Source organism: Cyanistes caeruleus, chromosome 11 (genome assembly GCF_971803275.1).
Source record: "Cyanistes caeruleus chromosome 11, bCyaCae1.hap1.1, whole genome shotgun sequence".
In the NCBI taxonomy this organism is placed as follows: Eukaryota; Metazoa; Chordata; class Aves; order Passeriformes; family Paridae; genus Cyanistes; species Cyanistes caeruleus.
The window spans coordinates 1,904,378-1,929,092 of record NC_141711.1 but is presented as its reverse complement, the minus strand read 5'-3'; the positions used below and the strand labels follow the sequence as shown (position 1 = coordinate 1,929,092).

Here is a 24,715-nt window from a genome sequence, read left to right as displayed (position 1 = left end):
GAGGACTTCACGGGCCAGGGAGGTCAAAGGCTGAGGTCTGAGGCAGGAGGTTTATTTGGGAACTCCCTCGGTGGATCCCAGAACAAAGGGAAATAAATCAGAAACTGAGGCTGTCTCAAACCCAGGCCATCTAAGATGGAACAACACAGAGCAAAGAAAACCAGGCTGCAGTACTGGGCTTGGATTTTCAGAATTACTGGAGTGGCACACCCAGGAGGAGCCCAGCTCGTTGCAGCTCAGACTCTTGAGAGCACCAGGCAGTCCTTGGCACACTTCTTTAATGACTTCACATTTGCAAACTCCCTGTTCCCAGGCTGCTTTGTTTTGTCGGTGCAATTGAGGAAGTTTATCTGTTTGTGCCATTTTTCTCTTTTTTTTCCTTTCTTCCCCCACTGAACCTTTAATTTCTCATGGCAGGAAGCACAAACAATCCCTTGTTGAACTCCTGCAGATGCTGCCAGCCGATGTCAGAGCCTGAAAAAGAGCCTTGGATGGGAAAGGAGCCACGTGTGAGTGCCCTGTGCCTGCCCAGTGCTGAGGTCCTGTGGAGCAGGGGATCCCACCCATCCCAGCAGGATTCCCTCTCTCAGGTGTGGAAGAATCACAGGTGAAGTTCTGCTTTACACTGAAATGTGATACCTGAGTGTACAGAAGGAGCAGGCACAGTGTAGCTTTGCTTACAGGAGCAGCACAAGCAAAGTTTGTTTTAAATAACCTACAACATCCAGAAGTTGTTGGTGTTTTATAAAGTCCTGAGACAGATCAGAGAACCACAGAGTATTCTGAGTTGGACAGGACCCACAAGGATTGAGTCCAGTGGTCCCTACAGGGATTGAAGCACACCCTTGGTGTGATCAGCACCACGCTCTGGCCAGCTGAGCTGATCCCAGGTGTTCCCCTCCATCCCAAAATGGAGCTGTGTCACTGCCAGAGCAAGGTGAGGTGCCTTTCAGCAGTGCAGAGGATGCTGGCTGTGCACAGTCCCCACACCAGAGCAAGGTGAGGTGCCTTTCAGCAGTGCAGAGGATGCTGGCTGTGCACAGTCCCCACACCAGAGCAAGGTGAGGTGCCTTTCAGCAGTGCAGAGGATGCTGGCTGTGCACAGTCCCCACACCAGAGCAAGGTGAGGTGCCTTTCAGCAGTGCAGAGGATGCTGGCTGTGCACAGTCCCCACACAGGGTGGTCTGGCTGCACAGGCACACCCAACCTGACCCAGGAATTTCATTTCCATGCATGTTTTTCAGGTGGAAATCCACAGTTTCATTACAAAGCGTATCAGCAAAGGCCAGGTGAGCGTCCCTGCTGTCATGGTGGCCTTGCTGTGCAGCGCTGGGGGTGACAGCACTGGGTATTTCACGATTTTTTTCTTCTTTTCCCAGTGTTTGACCACCTTGCTGCATCCACAGGGCCATGCCAAACCCAGTTTGCATCTCCAGTTGTAAAGGTAAAACAAACATCCAAAAGATTAAGCTGCCAACCAGAAAAAAATGAATCCATTTGCTCTTTTCCAAGCTTTTTTCCCCCTGACACAGCCTTTGTGCCATGAACTTAAATCCTGCTTGAACAAGGCACCTGGTGAAGGCAAATTCTCCTCCCCACTGGGAGCAAGGCCACAGAGAGGTGACACAGAGCCCTCTCCAGCGCTGGTGGGTGACACTGTGGAGCCTCTCAGAACACGGAGTCATCGAGGACACTGCAGGAGAAGCCTTCAGCCAGGCTGCCCACCTCGGTCTCCATGGAGCTGGTGCAGGTCCGTGCTCTCTGCAAAGCAAACACCCCTTGGAGCTGGGAGCTGGGGGGGTTGGTTGGGCTGGGTAGAGCTCAGAGTTCAAATTGGTGCATTTAGAGAGGGATTAACCCAAAATGTTGCGTGGTTTACAAGCTCAGAAGCATTGGGTTCGACAGGAGGATTTTCACCCTCTGGCTGAAGCTCTCACAGAGCTGCTCATCCTCTGTCCCTCCAGCCCTGCAGCCCCAAATTCCACATTTGCCACATTTTACCACAGTGGCCACCCCTCTGCAGCCAAGGACAAAGAGCTTCTGGGGGGCACAGAATCATGGAATCATTAAGGCTGGAAAAGACCTCCAAGATCATCCAGTCCAACCACACCCAGTAAACCCTATCACAAAGGGCCACATCCAAAATCCAAGCGGGTTCTGAGCACTTCCAGGGATGGTGACTCCAGGGATGGTGACTCCACCACTTCCCTGGGGAGCCTTCTGCAGGGCCTGGCCGCTCTTCCAGTGAGGGATGACGGGGAATTTTTCTGAATACACGGCAGCAAAGCCCATTGATGGGCCCACACCCTGCCAGAGCTGCACAAACAAGTGTGCAGGGCTGCTGAGCTGCAGAAGGAAGCAGCAGCAGTGGCTGAGCTGTGGGAAGCCCTGCAGGGTGGCAGGTGACACAGCAGGGACCAGCAGGTTCCCACGGGCAGGGCTTTCATCTCCTCACCCTTGTTTACACCGAATTTAGGAACTGAGTGTCCCCAACAAGCAGCTGCCCTCTCCCTGGTGACCTGAGCAGGAACTCAGCAGTGCCAGCAGCCCTGTGGCTGTGCTGCCAGCAGAAATCCTCTGGCTGGTGTCACCCACCATGGCCAGCTTTGAGTAGACTGGAAACAAGGCAGTGCTGCTGCTGAGACTGTGAGCCTGCCTTTGCAAGCTCACATTTTCCAGCCACGGCATAAATATTTGTTATTTCTCATATTCCTAGCTGTGATGCCCCGAGTCGTGGCATTTTACACCATTTAATTAAAAACAAACATTATATGATAATCTTTTAAGCCTGTTTACTTGACCAGACCATGGAACAATATGCAAAAAATTAAACCCCTGTTCCAAGGGGACAAATGAAAATCAAGTTGCTGAGCAGCCCTTCCCCTGAGCAGACAATGAGGGCTTTATCTTACCTGTAAGGTAAATGTTTTTATCAGAACTAACAGCAAACGCAGAAAGGCTTAAGTCCAGCTTAACAGTAGGAGCAAAACATTTTGGATTGTTAGGCTGAACAAAATCAGCTCTCCAGGAGTCACCCTGCAGTCTCTGCCAAGGCAGAGCTCTCTGCCTGCCTAGGGAGAAACTGCATTTCCCTACAAAAAGCAGAGCCACGGGTGTGCCTGAAATTCCGTGTATATCAACAAAGCACCCCACAATAGCACTTAATCCTTCTGTTCATTTTTAACCCTTCCCAAAACACAACATCTGCAAATACGGGCAGATCCAGAGCTGCAGCAGCCTGGGACCCATCCAGGGCAAAGGAAACAGCCACACAGCAAGGTGAGAATTACCACAGCAGTGAGGATGGCAAAACCAGCCTCAGGAATTGCTAAATTCAATGGGTTTAGTGAGCATGGGGTTGGACTTAATGGTCTTGGAGATCTTTTTGAGATTTAATGATTCTCTGTGCTCTCAGCCTTACAGGGAAAAAGCAGCACACAAACAAAAGTATTTATTTTAGTTTAAAAAAATAAATAAATAAAATGTTATTTTACCTCGTAGTCAATTGGGAAAGGGTCTCGGAATTTGTTGCTGGGCGTTGGGATTGATGGGAACAGTTTCCTCCAAAGGTGGCTCCTGCAAGTGGAGGGATGTGAGAGGGTTGCTGCTCCTGGGGATGAGGAGCAGCAGCGTGTGCTCAGCCCCAGGAGCAGCCAGGGCTCTCTGCAGCCCCTCCAGCCAGGGAGAACGGTCCCCACTGGGGCTGGGCAGCTGTGCTGGGCACCTCTGGGCCCTGGGGACAGGCAGGTGACAGGAGGAGATGGGTGAGGCTGTCCCCAGCCTCTCCCTCTGCAGCTGCTCCCAGCCAGGCCAGGCTTTTCGGGCTGTCTGCAGAGAAATGAATTGCTCTGATCCGTCTGTTCACGCTCCTGCTCTTCCCAAGGGCTCTGCTGTCATGTCCCTCGTTTGGACAGCCAAGACAAGCTGCCTCGTGCTCAGGTTTGGTTTCTGGCCATAAACTGCCAGTGCCTCGTGGCAGGAGAGCAAGCACAAATAATTGTGTGCCGAGGGAGCCGGGTAGGGGAAGGCACCAGGGACAGCTGACAGCAAATGTTTCTGCTCAGTGCTGTAATAACTCATCCTGCTAACACCCCCTGAGACCCCCTTCCCTGCCTGAGCCCTGGCTGGGCTCACAGCACAGGGGTTTTTGTGATAGCAGGCGCTGCAGAGGGAGCTTTTCCTTGTCTTTGATGCATCCCAGAGCTTAGAGCTCACACTCCAGCTGCTGGAACACTCTCGCTGTCTCCAGCCCTGGATAGCACCGTGTCCAAAAGGGGCAGATTTTCATGGGAACTTGGCCTGAGTGAAGAATGCTCAGCCCAGAATTGGTACCCAGGGTCTGTTCTGGAGGAAGCAGAGACGTGTTCAGGGTGTGGGGCTGAGCAAGGGCAGGTCTGCCCCTCTGCCCCGTTTATTTCATGACAATCCCACAGCTGACTGTCGTAGGCAGGTAGAAGAATTATAAAAGAAAGGCTTTATGAAGTCAGGCCTCACTCTGCTAAAACTGCCAAAGCTGGCCTGTCATTTCTGCTAAGAGCAGCTAACAAGCAATTTGCAAGTTCCCATGTGAGGCTATTTGGAGAATGAGAAGTTTAACACAATTCTGAGGGTGAAAAACTAATGCATATGTGTAAACAACAAGATTTGTCCCATGAGAACCCACAAAGGAAAAATGTAAACATATCTAGAGAGAGAATTTGACAGACATACACAGTAGCCCTTAGTGCCCAATTGAGTTTTACTGCATCACTGGCCAATTAGGTTTATCACAGTGCCTTCAGATATTTCCTATCAATATGAGCTTTGTGAATAAAGAATTGGCTTTCTGCATGAAGAAAATGGAGTCTCACTGATTTATTCCAACAGCTGATGTCTGCTTAGTTCAGTGCTTATGTTCTTAGGACTATTCTTCTTCCAGAAGCTTTCTGAGGTCTGTCAAGTTTACCTTTATCCTATTACTATTCTCCTGGTGAGGAGGAATAATATTCTCTGTCTATCAGCTTGGAGCTAAACCTTCCTGGCTGAGCTGCTGCTGCCTTGAAGGTGACATTGATGCTTCACTAATGATCAGGGGAAGGGAAGGGCCACACCACTGCCCACCCCACAGACACGAGCTGTGGGATGTGTCCCCTTGCTGCACGGGGTGAGCCTTTGTGAGGGAACTGCACAGCCACAAATGGGAATATGGGCAAGAAAAACAGGGTGTGAGGTGTTTGGGGGGAAACATTTCCACTTTTTTGTTGAAATGCTGGACACAGCAGAGCTAGGCTGTTTGCTCCTCACCACTGGGGTGGGACAGGAAAGCGGCTGCTGCTGGAGCTCAGGAGGAGGAAGATGAGTGCCAATATTGTTATTGCAGCATCTGGCATCATCTCCATCATCTCTCAGCTCTCCTCCTAAGGGTCAGGCCTTTGTGCCCTTACCCAGGGTAGCTTTGCACTGCTGGCTTCAGAGCTCCAACCACCAGCTCTCACACTTCTCAAAAGGCCACATCATTCCACCTGCAGCTCGTTTCAGCTCTGATTTATGCCACTGCTGTGCCGAGTACCCAGCAAGAGTTGGTTCTACTTGGACTTGGCGTGTCCCTTGTCATGCTGTTTGCCAATAAAAGATTTTGATGGAGCCATATCAAAATTATTTATTGAGGCAGCAAAAAGCATAAATTACACATCACTTCTGGAAGGGGAACACTTAAGGAAGGGTGCCCATGAGTAATGAGGCAGAAGTGTGTCCATGGGGGCTGCTTTGCAGGGAGGAGTTGCTGGGGTGGTGCCCTCAGAATGGTTCTGTTCTCTTTTTGAGAAAGAAAAGTCGGAGTTGTGTCATTAAAGATCTTGTGACAAAAAGCATCCCAGGTGTCTCTCTCTACACAGGTTAAGGCATTATCACTGCTTGGACCTTCAGACCTTGGACACACCCCACAGGACCCCCGTGCCCTAAATCAGCATTGCAGGGTCTCTGCGTTTCGTGCTGTGTCTTTCTGAAATTTCCACTCTTCCCACAGGCTGTGACATGAAAAAGGCAGAGGTAAGCAAAGAGAAACAAGCAGGAGAACAAGCTCTCCTCGCTCTGTGGTGAGATTGAGGAAGTGTTTGTTTTAACTCTAGGTCAGAGTGCCTCCCCTGAGATTCCCCGTGGAGTTTTCCCAAAGCTGGCTGGTGGCTCGTGGGCTGCTGAGGCGTGAGGAACAGGGGGGATCATGTTCCACACTGATTTTGGGCTGTGGGCAGCACTGAGTGCCCTGATGCCAGAGCAAGTTACTGACTCCATCCTCCTGTGGGCTCACCTCCAGGAGAAAATGATATTCCTGGGGAAGTACAGAAGCTGCTCACTCCAGGGCAAACCAGGCAAACATTCAATTGTGGTTTTTATCAAGTCTCTAACCCCATCAGCCTCTGCAAGTGAGCGAAGGGAAAAGCCTGTCCTAAGGGTCCCAGAGGGCCCCTTTGCCTTGCAGCACTCCTCCCAAATGCTGGGCTTTATCCCTGATGCCTGCAAGTGCACAGAAAAATTCATAGACCTCTTTGCTGCAATGAAATTCCTTATAATGGCTGCAAATCGCATGGAATTTGAAACGATTCCGTGGCTTGAATTGCAGAGTGCACTTCATGAATTTTCAAGAGCAGTAAAAACAGAGAGAACTAATGAAACTGATCTGGGAAACCTGCTCTGTTTCTCTTTTTTTTTAATATCTGCAGGTACAGCCCTGTGCTTCATCTTCTTACACTTCCCCATCCTCCCAGGGCAGGCTGGGGATTAGAGAAGGAGCAGGAGCAAGGAGCAGCAGGGAAGGGTGGAATAAGGTGAGCAGCTCCATGAAATTCAGTCTAGCAGGGAGGTAAAATTTTGATGAAATTGGCAAAGAGAGAAGTAATGAGCCTTTGGGTGTCTGGGAATTTTATACTGGAGAGAAACTCCTGGAAGCAACCAAGGTAGCAGCAAGCAGCTGAACCTGGAAAAACTCCCTGAAATTTGGATTAAAATCATAAAATGCATTAGTACAGCACCTCCAAGTCGAGTAGAATTGTACCCTGGATTTATTTCTCCCCCTGTATGTGCTACAGGATCTCCAAAGGGGGTAAATGTAATATTCAAATGCTTGCAGAACTCCACAGGAAAGCACGGAGCAGTGTGACTGCTGCTAACTGGAGCTGGTTCTGCTGTCCCAAAGAGAGGAGAGAGCTGGAGAAGATGATGGGGAGAACTTCCAGCTCCAGGTCAATCCATAAAAGAAAAATGTAAGTAAGACAAATTTGGGGATTTTTAGCAAGACATCAAGGCTGCATATCCAGGAACAAGCGTGTGACATGGGAATAAACTCCCTCTGTGCTGCTGCTGCCAGAATCCCTCCTGACAGAGCTCTGCCAGTTCAGCTGCCCTAGGAACAGCTCACACAGGCAGAGTTAATGCCAGTTATCCTCTTGGAACATTCCTGCTCCTTTAAAGGCCTTTACTGGGTAAAGGAAACGCAGCAGGGGGAGGAAAACAGCCAGGGATGCATCAGGCTGGCAATAAATAAAAAGGCACTAAAGAAATTAATAAGGAATTAGCACTTCCATGAAGGGGAGCTGTGTTTGTTGTGGACTGGTAATTGCTGCTTGCTGCATGTTTCAGGGAGAAACTCCTAATTACATGGATCCTTTAATTCCTCACTTAGGATCTGACTGTCACAGACACAAATCCCACCTAGCTGGGCTTCCTCACTGCCTCACATTTGGGGAGTTTTGGCCTTTATTGTGCAGCATCCAGAGCCTCTGTTTAATAAAAATAAATTCAAGATTTCAAGTACTCAGAGCAAACACCAGGGCTCTGTGTATTTTGGCCATGAGGGATGCTCTGAGAAGCTTTCACCAGGGATAAATGAAGATTCCTGGGGAAATCACTGACTCAGATGCTTTTAAGTGAAGAAATAAGGACAAACAGATTTTTAACAAATTTTAACAAATTCACCTCACTCAATACATGGGGTTGTTGTACAAGATTAAACTGAATAACTCTCTTACCTCACCAATTTTGCTGAATGTTATTGCTGATAATTAATGAGGTTCATTATTTTTGCTTTGTATATTTAGGCAAACTCAGGTTTTTCTGAGAATTAAGCAAAAGCTTGTGACATCCCCCCACAGTTGTTGAATACCTGGTCCTTGGTTATATTGTAATAAAAAAAAAATAAGCTAATACTTACATTTTGCATATTATAGCAACAAACAGCAATGTGCAGGACGTGGAAACACAAAGCAGAGTGAAAATCCAGACTATGGAATTCTCCAATTTATTTTGCCCTGAATTTCAAAGAAAAAAAAAAAAATCAATATATTATTTTAGTACAGATTATTTGAAATGTGTTTAGGATTTAAATATTGTAAATATTTCATCAGCTGTTTAATGTGGTTGTATTCACAAATAAACATGTAGATTTCGAAGACTTGATAACTGAGAATAAGAAATTAAATGCAGAGCTTCAAGAAGAGTTTTCATGGCAGTGAATTTCTGATTTCAACAATAATTTTCTTTTATTTTGATGTAAAGGAGAGAGCAAATGGCTGAGAAAGTGGCAGGAACCTGTATTGTGCCAATGAACTGCAACAAGCCCTTAAAAACTCCTTTCCATGAGAAAAACTGAATTAAGTGGTCCTGTCCTTGGACATTGTTGGGATTTAAATACATTTACAGGGAAGACCAACTTGGTTTTGCCATCAGAATGAATTTTCCACTTTTGCCAGGTGGGGAGGCCAAGGGGATGTGCTGCAGAAAGGAGGCAAAACACTGAAAATTTGAATTCCTGATACAAGACGGGGAATGTAGTAAACAGGAGAGTGTAAGAGAGTATTTTTTAAGTGAAGAGAAGGAAGTTAAGAAACACCAAAGATAAGAGCAAAGGGGGATGTCTAAGAACAAACAGCTGATAACGTGCAGTGATAAAGGAACTGTTATTTCCAGAACAACTTGTTCAGCAAGCAGGAAACACAAAACAGAGTGGGGCAAATGATCAAGCTCCAAAGATGCTAAAATCATCTTCTTTTTTCCCCCCAACATTTAAGGGGTGAGATAATTTCACTGAGTTAAATTCAAAGCCCTGTTTTCCTGATTCCTATTAAAACTCTGATGTTGGACACACTCCTGATTTAGGCAGCATTGGCTCCCCAGCCACAGGGATGCTAAAAGATGCTAAAGGATGTTAAAATCATGCTCCTTTTCCCCTCAGTGTTGAAGAGGTGAGATAATTTCAGTGAATTTTTGGTTGACATGGTCTCTCATTTTTATTTTCAGCATGAACACCACAATGAGGGCAGGGAAACACCTGAAAAAACTGAAGAGATGCAGGAAAAGGCCTTGAGTTTAGAGCAATCTTTGGACATATTCACAAAGCACTGTCTAAATTCAATGCTCCTTGCAAGGAGTTTATTTTTAATGGAATGGATTGAAATCTCCTTGGCATTAATAAGTCCATTTTATTCCTTTAAATCCCTATTTTTCCCGTTTCCTGTTAAAATTCTGGGATGTTGCACAGGCTCCTGGGTGTTGCATTTGCTCCCCAGCAATGGAAAAATGGGAATTCTTACCAACATAAATGATTTCACTCCAGTCACTCCAGAATCCTTGGGCACGACAGATGTGGTTGTGGTTGGCCCTGATCCTTATGGAATACCTGCTGCTGCCATCGATCCCTACTCGGAATCTGTTCGAGGAGATTTTCAGGATCTGTTAGGAAACCAATTTGTGCTGTTAGAGGTGAATTAAGACTCAATCAAATTTAAATAACTTGAAATTAAAAAAGAAACCCAAACAATTTAAATTGTTTAAATTGTTAAATTTAAGCAAAAATTTAAAAACAAATTTAAATCATTTATCTTTTTATTGTTTTTATTAACTGCAAGCTGCTGGCCTTGCTTTGCAGGTTAAGAGCTTCATTTTTCTAGGTGTAACTTCTCCTAACACACCCACATTCCAGGGAAAATTCCTGAAAAATCCCTCATTTTTCCATTCTTCCTCCAGATTCTCAACACAGCATTTTCAAGATGGTAAAAACTGTCCTGAACCCAGTTGCATAAACTGAATAAACCAATTTTGTCCTGCTTTCCCAGGTTCCTTGGGGATGGTTTGTTGCAGGTATAAAAGGCATTGAGGGAAAGAGGAAAGCAAATTCCAGCTGTAGAGGACAGGAATGTTGGATAATCTTGGATGCTGGAGGAGCAATTACCTGCTTGTTACCTGACTTCAGGTTGATGAGATAAAATTCATATTCAAAACATTCCTCATGGAAAGGAGAAATTGGCTTCTCCCACGTGGCCAGGAGATCATTTTGCTCCAGGGATATGCTGATATTTCTGGGAATATTCACTTTCTCTGCAAAAAGAAAACCACACCGGTGAGTTATTTATAGAGACAAGTTTAAATACTAAAAACTGGAGCATTTTATAACCTGATAGTGTTTCCAAGTAAGACCTATAATTATTGAATTTATTTCCCTTTTTGGACTGAAAAGATAAGGATTTAGGAGGAACAACTACATTGCTGGTAATAGTTATAGGAAAACAGTTTGGAAAATGCACTTAAAAGTTTTGGAAAATTAGATTACTGGGGAAAGAGGAATTTATTAAATCAATTTCCACAGAAGTATTAAATTAATGATAGAACAGTTAGGAAAACTTCATTTCCAGGAAAAAGAAAATGCAGATGTAGCCAGGAAAGTTATTGAAAAATGGAAGAAAATCAAAGGAATTCAGCTAATGTTATGGGGATGATTTCTAAGAAGAAAATATGTGATTTTTTTTCTCTTAGTGAAGTCATGAAAAAGAGAACTGTTATCTGTTTACCAAAACAGAAAAAGGCATGGAACTAATGAGGGAAAGTAAATTATTTGTGTGGATGAAAGATGATAGACAATCATGGCTGATATTCCCTTTTATTCCACATTCTAATGCCTTCCTTCACAGGACAGGGTTATCTTGAGCACCAACGTGTCTTATTCCATTTAAAGAAAGGGTGAACAATTAAAGACATTAAAAACTGTGTTTTAAGCTATATTGACTAAATCAACTGAAAATTAATATTGAGAATAATGCTTTGGCTAACAAACAGAATACTAATTGCTTTTACTAGCTTTTAGTCTTGCCATTCTCTAATTTAAAATAGATGATTAAAATCCAACTTAGCTAAAACAATACAGTAATTTCTTCCAATTTGCTTAAGATGACTGTACAAAATCAACACATCATTTCACCTGCATCAAGAACCACTCAATCCAAGAGAAATTTCCTCACATTTTGACAATCCTGCTAGGCATTTTTGATGTATTTTTTTAATGTATTCCTACTCACCGATGGCATTTTGGTTAAATAACTGCTGAAAAGGCTTGATTGCAGCACGTTTGCTAGAGCCATTAATGTGAATGACAATGAGGCTGTCGATCTCGCCAGGTTTAATCTGAGTACTTGAAAAGCTGCATTCAGCATTCCTGTTCCACTTGTCTTTGGTGTAAGCAGGACATTCCTCAGTGTGTGTCTCATACCTAAATTAAAATGCTGGTGAGACAGGGTGCTCTTAAAGAAATTCACTGCTGGCTGGAAAAGGAGCAAACACCAACCTGTAAAACAGAAAGTATTTGGTGTCTTCTGGTGCCCCTTGGCCAGAGAGCCAAGTGCAATGGAGAGAGACATTGCCAGGGATGGTGACACGAGTGACACAGGACAGGTTGGTGACAGAGGTCTCTGCAGCACCTGGAGAGGAAAGGGATTACAGAGCAGAAAAAAACCTCACTGCAAAAATCATAACAAGTTCCTGTTGCTAAAACACTTTGCTTCCAGTTTGAGACATTACAGCTGTGCCTGTTGCATCCGATTCTCATCCTTTTTGGTTCCAGTTTGGGTCATTATAGCTGGATTTGTTGCATCCAGGTCTCCTCCTGAGCACACAGCCTGTGGGTTGGGAAGGATGAACATTCCCAAGGCATCCAGGTCTCCTCCTGAGCACACAGCCTGTTGGGTTGGGAAGGATGAACATTCCCAAGCAGAGTGAATAAAGCTGTGCCACACAGCACCGTGTATTTCATGTGGGACAAGGCAACAACCTCCTCAGGTGCACGACCCTAGGTTAACTCAGCCTTAGCAAGGCGTTGCTAGAAAATTTTATAGGTGTTACTGACATTTTTCACCTCCAGAATGTACCCCAGGCTCCACTGCAGTAGAGAAAGGTCTGGACTAAATCCTTTCATAGCAGGTAGAGCGGAAAATGCTGTATTTCTATTTTAAAGAACTAAACCCATCACCTTTTGGTGTTAAGTCTATAGATTGGAACAGAACACAAAATGCAGCCCTTCCCTGGGATTTTCTCACCTGGCAGAGGTGGGAGGTTTCTCTCCACCCAGTCACTGCTCAGCTGAAGGTTCTCCTGGAGGAGCAAGGTCCGCACGCGAGCCGAGAAGCCGTTGTGAAGCACCGCTGTTCGGACACTGTGAGTCCTCTTGGTGTCATACTTGAAATAAAAAACACCAAATCAACACCCCAGGGGATGGGAGGGAAAATAAGGGACCTGCCAAGACTGGGCCAGACACTGGGGTGAGTTCAGTGAGCTGAGGTGAACGGGGAGCCAGTACTCAAAGCCAGGAGCCATCCTCCCCTCAAGATGAAAACTGCAGTTCCCAAGGCTCAGCAGAGCCCTGTCTGTGGCTGAGGGGGAATTCCAGTTCCCAAAGCATGTGTTTAGATAAAAGAGAATAGCAGGGATTTAGCCTTCTTAGGATCCTTGATTTATTTTCTTCTCTCACCTCTTCTGGCACAGGGCTCAGGATTTTCACATCGTATCTGATGGTGGAGTTGTTTTGCTCCTGAGCAGGGTTTGGTTCCCAGTGTAACAGCACTTGTGCTAATGCAGAGACACTGAGGGTGAAGTTAACAGGTGGCAAAACCTGAACTGGAAGGGAGAAAACAGAAATATCCATGATTGTCCAATCCAGTGAATTGTTTAGAGTACAATACCTGTTTGCAAGCAGTGAGCAATACAAGCAAATAATTTCATTTCAATATTATATTCTTTCAACAGCTCCTTGTAAAGGATTTCTGATATTTGACCAAAAAACAAACTTTAAATAACCAGAACCCCATCAAATAAGAGTTTATTAAAGCTTAGCTCATAAAATGAAATTTTTACAACAGATTTAACTTGAAAATTACTATGCTATATTACATTTGGCTTGATAATTAGGTTCAGAGTTTTCATCTTGGTCCTCATTGTCACAGAGACATGTAAGAAACAGGGCTGATAGAGTGATCAGCTGCATGAACAATTCTCACCCACATCAGCCTGCAGGAGAGGGCAACGTGGGAGGCTTTCGAAGGGAAGGTTGACAGCCACAAGAAGTTGCATGTGAGAGTAGAACCAAAATGATGAACAGAGGAATTAAGCACAAATGGAAGAAAACATAGAAGGATGGGAACGATAATTTAAAATGACAGGGCAAGAAGGATTCCTGGAGCTCCCATGGAAATGAGGATCTCATGCTGGGGGAAATGTTAGCATATAAATAGCAGGGCAGTGAAATAATCAATCTGCTCCCCTCCAGTTCTTCAGAGCCTGCCCTCCCTCATTTGCCAAATGCAAGGCATCAGCACCCCGGGGGTGTCCCAGGCCAGGCTGGGGGTGACTCTGAGCACCCTGGTCTGGTGGAAGGCGTCCCTGCCCATGGCAGGGGTGGAACTGGATGGGCTTTAAGGTCCCTCCCAACCCAAACCATTCTGGGATTCCACGATTCTCTTCTCCTGTGATTCCAGCCCTTGATGCCCAGCAGTTCAGTTTGCAAGCACACACGTTGCAGTAGGAAAACTGCTCCATAAAGGCTCAGAAAACCCCAACACAAATTGTGTCTCCATGACTTGAGATTCTTTCCTCCCAGAGCAAAGCAGGCACCAGCTGGGAACAATCTGGGAGAGGGACCAGTCCCAGGAAGCAGGACAGCAATGGTCACCCCTGGTCCTGGGCCCACAGCGTGCCAGGGACCGCTTTATCCACGTGTAGAACCGTGCCCAGCACAGAGAGAGACCTTGGGCACCCACCAGAGCTCCACCCCAGCAGCTGGAAACTCCTCACCTCCTGCACCCTGAGGCGTGTCTGCTGTCCAAAGGAGGAGCAGGAAAACTGGCATCCCACTGGCCATCAGCTCTGGGATGGGCACAGCCAGGAATCAGCACACGTGCCCTGTCACCGTGTCACAAGAGCTAAAAATGAGCACAAACCCAAGGGTTAAACACCCAAACCATGCATTGTGATCTGTCCCCACGATCACAGGAGTAAAACTGCTGCCTTGCAGGGATGGACTCTTCTTTTCCTGCAGGAAAATGCTTCTTGTGGGGGCTAAATTTAATATAGGTACCAACAAGCACGTTTCATCTTGCTCCCTTTGCCAGCCCTCTCTGAAAAGCTGCTGGTTTCAAACTTCGTGTGGAGATGTTCAGAACATCCATGGAATTAGAGCATTTTTCCATGGAAAGTGAGTCTGGTTTGTGTAGACTGGCTTTGGGGAGAGTCACATTTCCTCCTGGAACAGAAATAACTGTATTTTTAGCTCCCACTCTATATAAAATAGCTGCTTACTGGGATTTACTTTCTTGTTACTCCTTCAATCAGGCTCTCTAAAGACACAGTCACTGCTCACCTCAAGGCTAATTCTCCACTGTTAATTATTGGGTGTAAGAGAAACTGCTTTGTTTGTTTCTAATTTAAATGAACAATAATTTTTAATGCTTAAACCCAGAATTTTCCTATGGATTGTTTCATGAATTACTGGCAGAAGAAAAAAAATCTCTGTGTAATCATTCATGTATAACCTAATATAAATATGGGCATGCAGAACAGCAGCTTTCCAAAATGTTCTTTCTGAAGAGAAATGCACCCTCCCAGCCCAATCTCACCACCTCCCTGGGGCACTACAGCAATTGCTCACATGGAAAACATAATATTTTCCAATGGTAATGAGCAGGAATAACCCAGGGACTGGAAGCACTCCCACTGATCACAGTTGGAATAATTCTGCTGTACAGTAACTATTTTTTAAAATGCAGTCTGAGTGCTGAGTTCATTAAAATGACACATCATCTACAGTGGAGTGTGTTTTTAATGTCCAAGTCCCCTCATTATCTATATTCACATTTTGTGCCTCTCTGCTTTCCTGACAGCTCAAATGTGCACGAGGCCAGCTGAAACTCGGGAGTTTGCTGATGAATTATTCCTGGGAAGCCAGGGTTTGATTTTGTCTGCACTGGGTTATGGAATGATACCTTGGCCAGGCATTTTGGTTCTCCCAAAATGTAGTAAATCACAGACAACGGGACAAATATTCTTTACAGCACACATTTATGCCTGCACAAATTACTGGCATCAGGCTTTTGCTTTGATTTACCTGATGAGACTATTAAATACGTTAATAAATTTTCTCTCTATTTAGAAGTAAAAATTCATTATCCTCACATCCTTGAAAATAAAAAGCAGCTTTGGGAAAGAAGCTTCATTAGTTTTGTTGCTGAGAGCATTCACTCTTTTTTTCCTTAGAAAAAGCAATGACTTCAGTACATTATTTAAAAAAAAAACAAAAACAACTTTTAAAAGCCTCATGTTTTGCAAGTGCTCAGCATTCACATCTGCTTGAATAATGTCAGTGTGTTGGTCTGGGGCATTACCATAACTACAATATCTGACTCTCCCTTGGTTTTATTTAAAGTGGGTTTGGCTACCTGTGGATTTTTTTATTTTAATTTGTCCACAAAAAGTTAAGGGTTCTGATTTTTATTTCCTCTATACTTTTAAAAAGATCCTAAAGATATATATATATATATGTATATATTTTTTTGCTGCCTAAAACTTGCATGTATTAGATCTTACATTTTCTGTGCAGGACATTACTGAACTGAAACTGGATATGAAATGTTACTGTAATTCAGATGAGTCCTAAATTATTATCCTGTTCTTTTCAGTTTAATTTTTCTTGCTTTGTTTTCCAAAATGCTGTTTTTCTTTTTCTTGCTGCCAGACTAAGATTGAAAGCACAGCTTTTGGAAGTTGTATTCCTGCAGCTGTGTAAGACCACAACCCCTGAGAACACACTTCGGTCAGTGATACCTTGTTTCATGGGAGAAATTGCCCAAAAGAGAATCAAAATAAGCGTATGCAAGTAAAGATGGTAACTCGAAGGCTACAAGAGGATTATGCTCCTCACAAAAATGGATATGATAAGTTTTCAGGACAAAGTTTTGATTATGTTCTAAGTAATAAGCAGAGGGTAAAGGGGATATTCCCTTTGTGCAAGGAATATATTCCTTTTAGAAGGACAGAAGAAATCCAAAGTACGAAATACATCTTTCTAAAAGTAATTCTTTTCTCCCTTACAGCTGCTATGTCCCAATACCTCACAAGCAACAAAGCAAGAGCAGATTCCAGGTGCTTTTCCCAGCATAAACCCACTTTAAAAAGCAGGACCTTTGCATTCTTCAAAGCAAGCAGGAGGCAGAGCCAAAGCACAGCAGGCACCCCCAGGGGTTACCTGGGGATCTCAAAGTCCTGTGAAGAGTTGGGTCTGTTTGTTCCCCGTCCTCTGGGTGCTCTCCCTGCGGGTTTCTTTCATAACTGCTGCCTTTCAAGTACCAACGGGGCTGGCACCTCAGAAGAGATGGCAGAGGACAAGAGAGATAAGCACGCCTTGAAAAAGGGAACTGTGGATTTAACCACAGGGTGGAAGGCTCCAGACAGGCACGGTCCAGCACAGAAATGGGTTTATTTTATTTATTGAGCGTTAATTATACGCAACGGTCTGAGAGTTCTCTGATGACTTTTCAAGAGCAGGAATGTGATGACTGACTACAAATAACCTACAGTTACACTGCTGATATCCCAATTTATTCGTTCCCTAGAAAATCAAATCCAGACATTGCTGGAAAACTGCATGTTTTGTCCGGATATTTTTATGCCATCCAAAGCTCTGGCCATACAGCCATGCAGACACCAGTAGCATTTTGGGAAGTGACCGGTACCAGAGCAAAACCAGCTTCCAAATATTGTGCTGAGAGCTTTGAGCTGTGATCCATAGGGTTGGATAGCTTCTGCATTGCCCAGAGAAGCTGCAGATGTCCCGTCCCTGGAAGTGCTCAGGGCTGGATGGGGCTCATGGAAGGTTTCCCTGCCCATGGCAGGCATTTGGAACAAGATGATCTTTAAGGTTCAGCCCATTCCATGACTCTGTGGTGGCACTGCAGGCTCACAAACAGGAGAGAGAACAGAATCCAGCCCAGGGGAAGACCTTGCAGAAGGTGGGACTGTATATGATGGAGTTATAGGAAGGATGAGACCTCATTAACAACCATTAACAACCTGGAATCCAAATTATTAATGTGCAGGTGACACAAACTCAGAGGGGAAGTACTTTCGGGTTCAGGATACAATTAAAGCTCTGGCCAAATTTGTGAAAATGGGTGTAAATCAATGTGGGCAAGATCTCAGCTGCATTTAGACATTATCAGCTGTAAATTTAGACATTAATAGCTGTAAATAATCAATTATCACTCATATCACTGATATCTGCTTTGCAGAACAGGATGGGGTTTTGGGTCAGTGGAGGAATCCCCATCCCTGGGGTGATTTAAAGCTGTGTGGATGTGGCACTTGGGGACAGGGTTTGGTGGTGAGTTTGGGGAGCAGCTGGACATGATGATCTTAGAGGGCTTTTCCAAAACAACGACTTTGTGATTGCAATGATTCAAACATTTAAATGCTACCGAATTCCTTCTCATCGGGGAGAAGAAACTCATCAATTCCATCCCAGTTATTTTGCCATTACCAAACTATGTATTTTCCCCCCTGCTATAACTCATTTTCCCCGTTTTAAGTCCTTTTCTCTAAACCGAGATGAAGCCATGGTGAATCTTTCATGTCTTCTATTGAGTGCTGTGTGCAGGTCCGGGCTCCTCAGTTTGGGAAGGACATTGAGACACAGAGGACAATGAGGCTGGTGAGGGGATGGGAACACAAACCCTGTGAGGAAAGGCTGAGGGAGCTGGGGTGGTTTATCCTGGAGAAAAGGAGACTCAGGGGTGACCTGATCACTCTCCACACCTCCCTGAAAGGTGACTCTGGGCAGCTGGGGCTCAGGCTCTTTGTCCTGGCAGCACTGACAGAACGAGAGAACACAGCCTCAAGCTGTGCCAGGGGAATTATTGGCTGGATATTAGGAAGAAGTTTTTATAGAAAGTGATAAAGTACTGGAATCTGCCCGGGGAGGGTGGAGCCACCATCCCTGGATGTGTTTAAATCAAGACTGGATGTGGCACTCGGTGCCATGGCTTGGCCAGGGGAATTATAGGCTGGATACTGGGATATTAGTTTTTATAGAAAGTGATAAAGTACTGGAATCTGCCCGGGGAGAGTGGAGCCACCATCCCTGGATGTGTTTATATCAGGACAGGATGAGGCACTTGTGCCATGGTTTGGGTGAGGTGCTTGGGTTGCACACAATGATCTGGAAGGTCTCTCCCAGCCCGGTGATTCTGTGATTTTGTGATTCTGTGATTTTGTGACTCCGCGAGCTTTCCGTAAACCTCCCCCGGCTGAGCGCAGGCGGCGCGGAGCCGCTGAGGGAGCGGGGGCGGAGCGGGGCCAGGCCCGGCCCCGGGGCGGTGCCGATCCCCGAGCCCGGCGCTGCTCTGAGCTCATCGCCCGGCGCCGGCGATCCGGGAGCGGGGCCCGCCGTGCGGGTGAGTGGGCCGGGGCCGGGGCCGGGGCGGCGGAGCGGCGGTGCCCACAGATGTGGGCTGAGCTCTTGGTTGTGCCCCGCAGGGCCGGGCTGCGGCTGCTGCGGCGGCGGCTGGGCGGGAGCGGAGCCATGAGGCTGCAGGCGCCGCAGTTCCAGGCGCTCTTCACGCCGGGGCTGCGCAGCGTGGCCGGTGAGTGCGGGGAGGGAAGGCCCTAAAACCTCCCTGAGCACAGCCCCCGGGGTGCTTCGGGTTGGGAAGGACCTCAAAGCCCATCCAGTGACACCCAGCCATGGCAGGGACACCTCCCACTGTCCCAGGCTGCTCCAGCCCCAATGTCCAGCCTGGCCTTGGGCACTGCCAGGGATCTGCTCTGGGATTTCCATCCCAGTCCCTTACACCTCACTCCTAAACCTACCCTCCCTCCCCTTATTGCCGTCCCCCCCTTGCCCTGTCACTCCAAGCCCCGCTAAAAGGTCCCTCCCGAGCATTTTTCCGCTCCCAGAACCTTCTCTGCTCTTAGCCCATCTCCAGGAACACGGCAGAGCTCCTTTTCCCCTTTGCAGGCCCATTCCTTGGTGCTCTGTTGTTCCTGGAGAAAATGGTGTTCATGGCTCACTGTTCTCTGCCGTAAATAATCCCAATTCTTTCCCCTTGTCAGCCCCTGACTGTTCAAGATGATCCCCAGCCCAGAGTCACCAGGATCAATTAGAGACCTGCCAGTTGTTAGGTTTTCAAAAAAGCTTCAAAAAAATAAATCGGAATGACAGGGAAAATGTCTGTGGGTGCTCAGCTGTGCCACGAATTAGTGCATTTTGCATGAAGCTGTGAGTTATTTGCTGCTTTCTGCATATCTGAGTGTTTATTCCTGTATCTGTAATCTTAATTTTGTGAGAGGGCAAGTTATGGCACATTGTGCCATGGGTTTATTGCTGTTTGGTTCTCCTTCCCTTCCCAGAACTGTTTGAGAAGAAGAACTATGAGCTGAGAATAGCAGGAGGGGCCGTGAGGGATTTACTGAGTGGAGTGACACCACAAGACATCGATTTTGCCACCACAGCTACACCAGCAGAGATGAAGGAAATGTTCACAGCAGCTGGGGTTCGTCTGATCAATAACAAAGGAGAAAAACACGGAACCATCACTGCCAGGGTTGGTTTGGGATTTCTTTGGATCTTTTCTATCTTTCTGTGGATGTGCAGCATGTCCAGTAGAAGATTTGCTCCTTATTTGTTAAAAGTACCACAGCAAGAGTTTAATTAAGACCCTGCTTTAAAACCTGGAGTGATTTTTTTTTATTATAATTCATTGTAGAATTAAAGTAATTATCATATTTCAGTTCCTGTAATCCATTCATGCTGCTGTGTCATCACCAGAAAAGATAATGTTGGCTGCCCACATGTGATCCTAATGTTTCCTGCTCCTGATTTCCTGTCAAGTTCTGTTTCCTCTAGCTGGCTCTTAGTCCATCTCCTGCAGGAAGATTTCCGCAGGCTCTGCAGAAAATAAATGATGTCAAGATCATTTTCAGAAGCTCCTATTTCTCAACTCTGTATGAAAACCCTGCACACACTGCTGTGCATGTGTCCACAAACACGGGGCTGAATAAAAGGAGCAGCTTTTGCATTTCATTTGATTTGATTTGATTTCATGGCTGTGCTGAAGTAACGATGTCTGTGGGATTTGCAGCTCCATGAACAGAATTTTGAAATTACCACTCTCCGAATAGATGTTGTCACCGATGGACGGCACGCAGAGGTGGAGTTCACCACAGACTGGCACAAGGATGCTGAGAGGAGGGATCTCACTGTCAACTCCATGTTTTTAGGTAAATTGGAAAAACGGTTATGTGGATGAAGCACTGAATTTGAGTTTAGCCAGGGAATTCTGTCTCTGTGTCAAAGGTCTGTATAAATGCATGAGATGATCTGACAGAGCAGGTCAAATCACACAGCTTCTCACTTCCAAAGGAGAGTGCTTCCTTGTGGCAGCCACATTTGTAAATTCATATTCTGGTTTTTCATTTTTTTCTAGGTTTGGATGGGACACTCTATGATTTCTTTAATGGTTACGAAGACTTGAAAAACAAGAAGATCAGATTTGTGGGGAAGGCAGCTGAGAGAATACAAGAAGATTATTTAAGAATCCTGAGATACTTCAGGTAAAAGGTTTCACCTTTCCTTGATAAATAAACTGTATAAAATTTCAAAAGCATTCAAAAAGATACCAATGGTGTAAAAAGAGTTGTAGTTGTCATATTGCCTTTCCAGCCTAAATGATTTTATGATTGTTAAGTGGAATAGTTTTCTAATCTAACATCCAGTGGTTTTATTTGGCAGATTTTATGGAAGAATTGCAGAGAAACCTGGAGATCATGAGCCTAGTACACTGCAAGCAATTAAAGAAAATGCCAAAGGCTTGGCTGGAATATCAGGAGAAAGGATTTGGGTGGAACTGAAAAAAATTCTTCTGGGAAACCATGTCAGTCATTTGGTTCAGCTTATGTATGAGCTGGATATTGCCCAGTACATAGGTAAAGTGAAATGAAGTTTGATTTCCTACTGCTGTATCTTACAGACAGAATTTTGTGGCAAATTGAGATCAATCAACAGAAATTAGATTTTATTTTTATCCTGTGCTAACACTCACCTTTCTTATTAATACTTCCTTGCACTTTTTGTGTGTTTTTAGGGCTACCACTTAATGGGAGTGTGGAGGAATTTGCCAGAGTCACTAAAAACATCCAAAATCTGTCTCCAAAGCCCATGACTGTCCTGACATCCTTGTTCAAGGGGAAGGATGATGTCACAAACCTGGACCTGAGGCTGAAAATCTCCAAGGAAGAAAAAAACCTTGGCCTTTTCTTGGTGAAGCACAGGCAGGAGTTAACCAAAGCCCAGGGGCCAGAACCACTTAGACCATACCAGGACTTCCTGATGGATGTGAGTGTAGTTGAGATTGCTTCATTTGGGGCTTCACAGTGAACTGAATTCATTTTAAGACATTTCTGAAAAAAACAAACCTACTGTGTTTTAGCAGTTCTGAGCACCCTGTGCTCTGGAGCAATTTTTGGACTGATTTAAAAGTCAGTCAGGCTGAAAAATGTCATACTCAGTTTCTTGTGACCTTACCTGGGACTGGCAGTTTGCTGTGCTGTTCTGTTGAAACATCAAACAGAAGTTGGACCTCCAGGAGAATTTGGCCCTTTGTGAAATTCTGAATTGTGAATGGAAAATCAGTGCAATTCCTGGTGTTGTTCCCAAGGCCCCCTGTCCCTTGGGGAACCTGAGATGTTCTTCCACAGCACAGTGGGGTCATTTCCAGGTGAGTTCTGCACTTCCAGAGCAGCACCTGATACTGAGGGCAAGAACCAGTCCCCAGGGCCAGGCTTGTCTCCCACAGGAAAGGTGGTGGGTAAGGATTACAGCTCTTACCTGGAATTCAGGGAGTCTCCAAGGATCTCCCTGAGCCTGCAGGACTCAGTTTTAACTCGTGTGAGGCAGGAGAGATCCTCGCTTCCACAGTCCTAGCTTGTCCAAGATCATGCCTAACAAGGAGTAGTGGGAATAGCACAATGCTGAGCACTCTTGGAGCTGTTTCTGCTGTTTCATACTCAACCATCTCTTTTTTCCTTTTTTTTTCTCCCAGTCTAGGGAAGCTAACACCAATTCCAAGATCTTTGAGCTCCTGAAGTACCAAGGAGAAGAACAGCTTTTGAAAGAAATGCAGGAATGGACTGTGCCCTCTTTCCCCGTCAGTGGCCACGATCTCCGGAAGATGGGGGTGTCCTCGGGGAAGGAAATCGGGACAGCACTGCAGCAGCTGAGGGATGAGTGGAAAAAGAGTGGATACCACATGGATAAAGAGGAACTGCTGAGCTGCCTGAAGAAGTTGTGAAGTGAACGGTGACAGAACTGTTTGTGCCTGGTCTGAGTGGAAGCTGAGCCTCTCGAAGCCAACTGAGAATTTGTCCCATTTCACGTTTTCATTACTAATTCCTAACTCCTGTAAGGAGAGGTTTCACTTGGTAATAATGTAAAGCACTGTTTGCCAAATTCCACCTTCTCAACCTCTCTTTGCAGTTTTTAGTGAGAAATATTTACTACTTTATCATGACTTAGGGCATGAGGGGTGACAGGAAGATTTTTCTCCCTGACTTTCTACATCCCTAAAAAACCCCCCAAAATCTTCCCAAAAAGAGTTTGCATCCTCTAGATAAAATCATGGAGGGGTTTTTATGTGCCTAGGAGAATGTCTGGAAATAATAGGCTCTACCTTAACTCTTTTTGTACTTAGTGCTGAGTAACAGATGGAAATACTCACTGCAGCAGTTCCCAACAGCCTTGCCATGGAAAACCAGGCTGTTTTCTAGGACTGTGTTTATTTTCCAGAATTCCAGAATCAATTTTAGATTAAAAAGATAACTTGGCTGAGTGAGTATCATGAATTTTCAGTAGTTTTTCAATAACTTATCTCTGAGTAACTAAATCCACAGCAAGTTGGTGAAGGTTCTACACTGTATTTTCAATTTCAGGTGTGAGACAAACTATTAATGATAATTAACATTAACAAGGGGAGATCCAGCTCCTTGTCTTGGGGATTTGGGGCTTTGGAGCAGAGCTATTCCTGGTCTTGATGAATGTCTTCCTATCCCTGGGGTTTTGGTGTGCTGTTTTTAAAAATCTCTGAGAGCAGCTCTTGTGTGTAGAAATCTTGTTGCAGTTTTCCTACAGAACCAGGGTAATAAATAAACTCCTTTGGATTTCATTTTCCTTGGGTATCATTTTGCAACACTAGATGGCAACACCGGAGCAATGCTGGAAAAAATCTGCATTTTGGGCTCTCACACAACTTTCCCAGCTGCCTTTGATTTTCCTGGGATGTCTGATCCTTTAAATAAATCCTGCTGGAGGTGCCTGGGAATCGGTGGGAGGCAGCAAGGGAAGAGGGAAAGTGCTGTTTGTTGGGAAGGCAAATCTCACAAGAACAGGACGGTGCTCCATTTAATGAGGTGATTAAATTGAAGCCTCCTTCGTGTGATTTCTGGAACTACTGAAATCTTGGGAGGGAGAGTGACAGAATTCAGGGCTGTAGCAAGTCCTTTAAAGGTTTCACCAACGTGCAGCTTTAGGGCAATGGTTGTGGAGGTGTAAAATATTAACACTTTTACCCAAAATTGCTGTCAGGGTCCAGCTCCCCTTGAAGAGAGCATTTATAAGGACAAAAGCTTGAAATTTAGGACTGTGGCATGGACCAAATGGATACTTTGGACAAAGTTCAGCAGGGAGATCTTCCCATGATTGCAGAGCTTCAATTTCCAGCTGTTTGCCAGCCCTGAGAGGGGCTGGGTGTGCCTGGATCCAATCCTGCTCCCAGATTTAATCACTGGTTTATGTCTAAAGGATTGTTCAGCTGTCAGGGAACCTCTGCACAACTCTGTCCCCCAGGATTAAGGATGACAACCCCAATCATGCATACAAACAGCAGGGAATGATTTAGTTAAATTGATGCTGGTAATGATTAGCCTGAAAAGACTTTAATCAGAATTATTTACTACACACTATAGGGAGTTACTGCTGTTGTAGAGTGCACTATTGAATCAATCAGATTTTCAAAGCCATCTTAAGTATTACTAAGTGGAAATTGATATATTTAATTGGAGATTATTTGGCCAAGCTGGTCACTATAAGCAGAGGGAACCCCATTTCCTCCACCCCTCACTGGTAACACAGAGGATCCTGCTACAACTCTCCAGGGCTCACAAAAACCAGCAAAAGCAGATTATTCCACAAGCACCTTCCAGTCCTGCTTGGAATTCAGTGCAGGGATCACCTGTGTTCCAGCACCTCTTTAAAGATCAGCTCATGCTTGAGGTTTCCCATTGGTCTATTGAGTATCTCTCTTTATCTTCCACTAAAATTAACCCCTAGGAAAATGACAGGCATGAAATAAAAAGTATTTACATATTTTAGGCAAGCAGTGCC

At 45.2% G+C, this 24,715-nt stretch overlaps 2 protein-coding genes across 4 annotated transcripts; one reads left to right on the top strand and one right to left on the bottom strand.

Moving 5' to 3' along the window:
* Positions 1–1,578: 1,578 nt before the first annotated feature.
* IL5RA (interleukin 5 receptor subunit alpha) lies at positions 1,579–18,298 on the bottom strand. 2 transcript variants are annotated; one of them, XM_023935094.2, is made up of 11 exons: positions 16,532–18,298; positions 14,086–14,213; positions 12,767–12,912; positions 12,336–12,474; positions 11,588–11,720; positions 11,322–11,512; positions 10,202–10,347; positions 9,564–9,702; positions 8,186–8,282; positions 3,495–3,576; positions 1,579–1,761 (listed from the first exon to the last, which is right to left on the bottom strand). In XM_023935094.2, exons 2-11 carry the CDS (start codon positions 14,150–14,152, stop codon positions 1,669–1,671), a joined length of 1,233 nt encoding a protein of 410 aa, XP_023790862.2. In that variant the 5' UTR covers positions 14,153–14,213; positions 16,532–18,298; the 3' UTR covers positions 1,579–1,668. The 2 variants fall into 2 exon arrangements, with proteins under 2 accessions (XP_023790862.2, XP_086703032.1); XM_086846906.1 differs by lacking the exons at positions 1,579–1,761; positions 3,495–3,576 and adding an exon at positions 5,613–6,005.
* A 337-nt stretch (positions 18,299–18,635) lies between these two features.
* On the top strand, positions 18,636–23,498 carry TRNT1 (tRNA nucleotidyl transferase 1). Of its 2 annotated transcripts, XM_086846905.1 has the most exons (8): positions 18,636–18,734; positions 18,817–18,923; positions 19,690–19,883; positions 20,421–20,559; positions 20,766–20,892; positions 21,071–21,264; positions 21,423–21,673; positions 22,380–23,498. In XM_086846905.1, exons 2-8 carry the CDS (start codon positions 18,863–18,865, stop codon positions 22,626–22,628), a joined length of 1,215 nt encoding a protein of 404 aa, XP_086703031.1. In that variant the 5' UTR covers positions 18,636–18,734; positions 18,817–18,862; the 3' UTR covers positions 22,629–23,498. The 2 variants fall into 2 exon arrangements, with proteins under 2 accessions (XP_086703031.1, XP_023790861.2); XM_023935093.2 differs by lacking the exon at positions 18,636–18,734 and having other exon boundaries at positions 18,770–18,923.
* Positions 23,499–24,715: the final 1,217 nt, after the last annotated feature.

What these genes read in the sequence shown, in the direction of transcription:
- IL5RA (XM_023935094.2), bottom strand. Translation starts at nt 14,152, where the DNA reads ATGGCCAGTGGGATGCCAGTTTTCCTGCTCCTCCTTTGGACAGCAGAC. An exon ending in AAACCTCCCACCTCTGCCAG is followed by an intron (nt 11,721 to 12,335) that starts GTGAGAAAATCC and finishes TTTCCTCTCCAG; the next exon opens with GTGCTGCAGAGACCTCTGTC. An exon ending in GTTGCTATAATATGCAAAAT is followed by an intron (nt 3,577 to 8,185) that starts GTAAGTATTAGC and finishes CTCCACTTGCAG; the next exon opens with GAGCCACCTTTGGAGGAAAC.
- TRNT1 (XM_023935093.2), top strand. Translation starts at nt 18,785, where the DNA reads ATGTGGGCTGAGCTCTTGGTTGTGCCCCGCAGGGCCGGGCTGCGGCTG. An exon ending in GGATATTGCCCAGTACATAG is followed by an intron (nt 21,265 to 21,422) that starts GTAAAGTGAAAT and finishes GTGTGTTTTTAG; the next exon opens with GGCTACCACTTAATGGGAGT. An exon ending in ACCAGGACTTCCTGATGGAT is followed by an intron (nt 21,674 to 22,379) that starts GTGAGTGTAGTT and finishes TTTTTCTCCCAG; the next exon opens with TCTAGGGAAGCTAACACCAA.